This window comes from Octodon degus, unplaced genomic scaffold (genome assembly GCF_000260255.1).
Source record: "Octodon degus isolate 3935 unplaced genomic scaffold, OctDeg1.0 scaffold00065, whole genome shotgun sequence".
Lineage (NCBI taxonomy): Eukaryota > Metazoa > Chordata > Mammalia > Rodentia > Octodontidae > Octodon > Octodon degus.
The window spans coordinates 7,820,860-7,826,363 of record NW_004524641.1 but is presented as its reverse complement, the minus strand read 5'-3'; the positions used below and the strand labels follow the sequence as shown (position 1 = coordinate 7,826,363).

At 37.8% G+C, this 5,504-nt stretch overlaps 1 protein-coding gene across 4 annotated transcripts in view; it reads left to right on the top strand.

Moving 5' to 3' along the window:
• Positions 1-5,504, top strand: part of Itga6 (integrin subunit alpha 6) — an 82,765-nt gene that overhangs the window by 74,526 nt on the left and 2,735 nt on the right. The window contains exon 25 of one of the 4 annotated variants that reach the window (XM_004634757.2): positions 3,382-3,511. The exons of the other annotated variants lie outside the window; for them this stretch is intronic. Within the exon in view, the coding sequence (XP_004634814.1) occupies positions 3,382-3,489 (108 nt within the window). The 3' untranslated portion in view covers positions 3,490-3,511. The remainder of the gene's footprint in view (positions 1-3,381; positions 3,512-5,504) is intronic. 4 annotated transcript variants of the gene reach the window in all.

The window sequence follows — 5,504 nt, the reverse complement described above, 5'->3', positions numbered from 1 at the left end:
TGCCATTACAGCCCCACCCCCCAGGGCGGGCTGAGATGGCAGTTGAGACTGGGCGTGGTGGCGTGCACCTGTAATTCCAGCACTTGGGAGTCTGTAAACAGGCAGATCACTATGAGTCCGACCTAGTAGTGAGACCCTGAACACTCTGTAGACCCTTCCCTAAAATAATTTTTTTAAATGAATGAGTTCTGTACACAGTAGGTGCTTCATAAGAATTTGAGGCATATATACATAAAATATATCTTCTCCATTTACTACTCATAGATAGTCTACTTTATGGAAAAAGTACATGTGAAATATGTACAAATATTATTTGCCAAGATTATGAACTATAGATTTCATAATATTCTAAGTGAATAAGGAAGGTTTGTAATACTCTACCTACAATATCAGGTCAAAAAAGTTCTGAAAACAAACTTTATAATGACCTATTTGGTGGCAAGACCTGACATGATGTGAAGGGAAGATATTGATAGTCTTTGTCCTTTACTCTTTTTTTTTTTTTTTTTTTTTTGTATTTTAGGGAAGGGTCTACAGGGTGTTCAGGGTCTCACTACTAGGTCGGACTCATAGTGATCTGCCTGTTTACAGCCTCCCAAGAGCTGGAGTTTACTTGTTATTTCACTGCAAAACTATTAACACTTTTAAAATGGTGGCATTATGTGTGCAGCATAGTATTTTTTGAAGTTTTTAAAAATTTGGGGCTCCCAAGCATCTGGTCTAGAGATTTTTGGCTGAATTAACAACCCTGTAGGATCAAACCATCTTTTTCCTGTCTTTGGATCCAAGAGCATAATGGACCAGACTTCACAGATCTTATTACTTTCAAATAAATGGGCAATTTGTCATCAGTTATTTTCTGTCTTCCAAGTAACTTCCTTTTGCTGGTCTGAGGTAATTTTCTGGTATCCACCAAATATGTGATTGAAGCCTGGTATCTCGGCTTATAAGAAGACTTCTCCTGTAAACTACGAGTCTGATCTATGTAGTGAGACCCTGTAGACCCTATACCAAATACATTTTTTTTAAAAAAAGAAAAAGAATTTAAGAAAACTGGGAGCATTGTGCTCTACTTAAAAAAACAAAAAAAAAAAAAAAAAAAAAAACCTCCTGGCATGTGTCAGCCTAATGTTACTCACGAGGTTTAATTTAGCTCGGCAGTAGACTTCTCTGGCAAGCCAAGTAGTCAGTATACAAATTCCCTGATAATTATTTGGATATCAAAAACTAAATGTGGAGGGCTAAGGATATGGCCCAGTGGTAGAGTTCTTGCCTAGCATGCGCAGGAGCCTAGGTTCAATGCTCATTACCATCAAAAAAAAAAAAATCCTAAATGTGGTGTTTGGTATTTAGAATGGTCTTTGTTCTCTGGAAGAGGTCACAAGGAAATCTTCAGAATAGATTTTCTTGGCATCTTAAATCCTCATTGAGACATAGCACCATAGGTTGAGAGTTAAGAAACCCAAGCTGTGTATAATCTTGTGCAAATCATTTCACCTTCCTGGGGCTGTGGTTTGCTTTAGCTGTTTAATAACTGGGTTGGACTAGATGCCTTCACTGAATTTTGGAAGCTGTAAATATCCAGGGGGATATCACAAGGGGACCTAAAATAAATCAATAACTTCTATACCCCCACATAAGACATTTTTGTATTTTATACTCTCATCTGTAAAACTGCATTGTCTTGGAATTTTAGGGTCAGAAAGGATTTTAGGGGTTAGCAATATGACATTTGCCTAGCATGGGGCTCTGGATTCAATCCCAAGCACGGAGGAGGGGGATGGTATTGTTATTCTTCTATTCAGTGGCCTTTAAACTGGATTTTGTAAAGCCTCATAGGTGGCAAAACGAAACCAAGATAGAGATCTCCAACTTAACTAGAGAAGTTCTGATAGTATCTACTTTAAATATTGGCTTTTGAAAAGGATTTCTATTGTTTTTTGTTTATTTGTTTCTGGGATAAAATAGGACCGTTCTTTGCATTAATCCAATCACCTTTGTTTTACTGATGAAGATATTCATGCCCTCAAATATTGAAGAAGTTGCCAAGCTGGAAGCAAAACCAGGATGAATAGTTCCTTATTCCTCCTCCTTATTCTATTTATTAGCACTTATTACAGAAAGCTAGTGTGTTTGCTGTCAGCGCTGCTCAGTAAAACTTTCTGCCATGATGAAAATGTTCAGGAGCATTGGGGCTGGGGAGATGGCTCAGTGGAATAAGCACTTCCCTGGCAAGCTCAAGGGCCTAAGTTCAATCCCTGGTTCTGCAAAAAAAAAAGGAGCAGCAGTAACCCGAATGGTGGCCAGTCATTACATGTGGCTGTTAAATACGTGGAATATAGGTAGTGCAGTGGAGTTACAGAACTTACATTTTAGCTTCAATTAAATTTGAATACTGGGCCGGGGAGATAGCTCAGTAGAATAAGGACTTGCCTGGCAAGCTCAAGGGCCTAAGTTCAATCCCTGGTTCTGCCCAAAAAATAAAATAAATAAATAAATTTGAATAATTATATGTAGCTAGTAGCTGCCATACTATACAAAGTGAATCTAGGTTTCTGCCTTCATGATTGCCACGTTGGGAAGCACAATTTTCTAGGGGAGATTTTATTTGACCAGGTTATTTAAAAGGGAATTCCATGGTCTTATGATTTAGGTAAAAGTAAATAGAAAAAGCCTTTACTGTTGAATGAAGGAAATCATAGAAGTCGAATTATACTTTTGTACTTATTTAGAGTGTCCTAACCTTAGGAAGATGGGTTCCTACAATTCAAAAGAGTTACCTGGTAGTACTAAATTTGGAAAAATGAGAGCAATCATTCTTTCATGACAGTGCACTCGAATCTGTACTGTGATTTACCTGCCCTACAGATCCAAAGGTCTCAAGTAGATGGCATTTGTTTCATTAAATTTACTGTAGAACGTAGAAAAATACGGCCTATCCATATTTTATTAGGATTTATGGTAAGTTTTACTTAAGAGAATGTTCTAACCTTTATCTTAGCAACATGTAGAAGTCCATATTTTACCTTTCTGGAGCTTATATTCTTCAAGGAGACCAGCCAAAGCTACAATCCGATGTGCATGTGTTTTCCATTTTTAGGTTGGTTTATGTCCTTGGGATTTCTGCTGCAAGTAGGAAAGTCAATCAGCTGATCAGTGTCATCCTTACAAATGTCTGACCAGAGACCATGGCGATAGGATGTGTTGAATCCTGGCTATCACGGTGTTATGTAATGAGTTAGCTGCTCATTTCTGTTTGATCAAAAGTGGTCTCTTTGTAAACGAGCTGTAATAGAAAACAGGTTGAGATCTGAGATGTTCTATTGTTTAGCCCTTATCCACAAAACTGTAAAATTGACCAAATACCTTGCTTCCTTGTAGTGTGGTTTCTTCAAGAGAAATAAGAAAAATCATTATGATGCCACATATCACAAGGCTGAGATCCATGCTCAGCCATCTGATAAAGAGAGGCTTACTTCTGATGCATAGTATTGATCTACTTCTGTAATTGGTAATTGATCAATGTTTTTTAATTGCTAGCTGTGGGACCTGCTATGGTTGTGGTGGCTAACGTAAAGAGCAACAGCTTGCTGTGTGTGTCCCATTAACAGATGTTGCCAAATGTCCATACTGGCTTGCCTTGCTTTGAGTTTGTTTTATTTATTTCACTGGAAAGTGTGCAGTTGTGTTGTTTTGTTTAAAGGATGTTTTGTTGCAGGTGAGTTATTTTGTGTTCCTGTTAAGCCACACCCACAGCAATGAAGAAAATCATTATCTTCTTACACACATCAAAGGGGCCTTCAGACCTCCATAGTATCCCAGTTTGTTGTTAATCCAGTGTTTAGCATCCCACTTGGAATTTCAAGGATGCATAAGAAATCATCCCAGATTTCTTGTACATTTTGGAATTTCTCAGGGATAGAAGCTTGTGTTGACTGCCTGATTAACCTGTTGCATGTTGGAAACGTGTTTCTCTTGATAAAGAGGCTTCCTTACTGTCATCCTTTTGTTCTTGCTCTAAAGTGATGGTGCAGGCATGGAATGCTTTTTACTGTTGCTCAAGATTGTTTTATGCTAGCTAAGCATGCAACTTCCTTTTCCTGCATATGTCCTTTAGGCCAAAGCCCATTACAATGGAAAATGATTAGCTTTATGGCCAACTTCAGAAGACGGTTCTCTACCAAAGTAACCTTCAGTATATGAATTGCTAATACAGTTTTTGTTGAATATGTTGTAATGGAGTTTGACCATGTTTTATGTTCCTAGAGATTTTATTCCATCTTGGGTCTGAGATGATTTTAAATTCACTTTTACATTACAATAGGGATTGTTGGTGGCTCCTTTTTCCATTTCTTTGGGCACAGAGGGAGTTACTCCTGTACTCCCTTTCCTTGGCACTGTCATGATGAGTCTCAACATTGCCATTTGCATTTAATTTCCTTCCTTTTATAAGTGGGGCAGACAGCAGTCATTATTTTGTAATAGATATAGTTACATTGGCTTTTTTTTGCACAGAATAACAAATCAATCAAAGAAATCACCTAAAACAAAACTTCTTGATTCATTTGGCCTGCTAACTTAGAGATAAGTAGACACATGATTTTTGTCTTACCCCATGGCATTTGAACATGTATGCTCTATTCCTGTGACTGTCAAAAATAAACCATTAATGAACCATTCTAAGTATCTTCTTCTGTCTCCTAAACTGCATTTTTAACTTGATAGCATACCTTTTGTTATAATAGCAGTTTTTATTCCTTAAAAAAATTCAACCTGATTCAAGTTTTTCAGGTATATTTTCAAAGTATACTTTGGATCAGATTGAATAATTTTTTAAAGGTGAATAAAGTACACATTGACAATTTAAATGTAAATGTAACCTTTCTTTTTACAAAAAAAGAAATTGACCTGCTGCAGAATTCAGTGTAGCATACTTTCCTCAAGTCCTGTGCAGTACATAGTTGATTTCATTGCAGGATGCAATTACTTTGTGGTGTATTAATGAAACAGTTCAATTAGAAGCACAGCGGCAGATCCAGGCAATGTAAATTATCTCCTAAAGAGATATGTGATAATGTGTACTTAAGCTGGGAGGACAGAAGACTTAAATTGACCCTTTAGAAGATGGATATTTGAGTAGTAATTTGTTATGTATTAATGGCCCAATTTCCACTTTATTAGTAGGCAAGGAACAAGAAATAATTTTTGTTTATGCCTTTTAAAAGTTGTTCAAGGGGCTGAGGAGATGGCTCAGTAGAATAAGCACTTCCCTGGCAAGCGCAAGGGGCTGAGTTCAATCCCTGGTTCCACGGGAAAAAAAAAAAAAAAAAAAAAGTTGTTCAGAAAGTGATCTCCTAGGGGGCTGGAGAGATGGCTCAGTGGTCTAAAGCACCTACTTAGAACAAGCTTGGCAAGGCATCAGGGATCACGGTTCAATCCCCCAGCACCACATGCCGGCCAGCCCTGCCCCCTGGTGGGCTGAGCTGGCCACACACACACACACC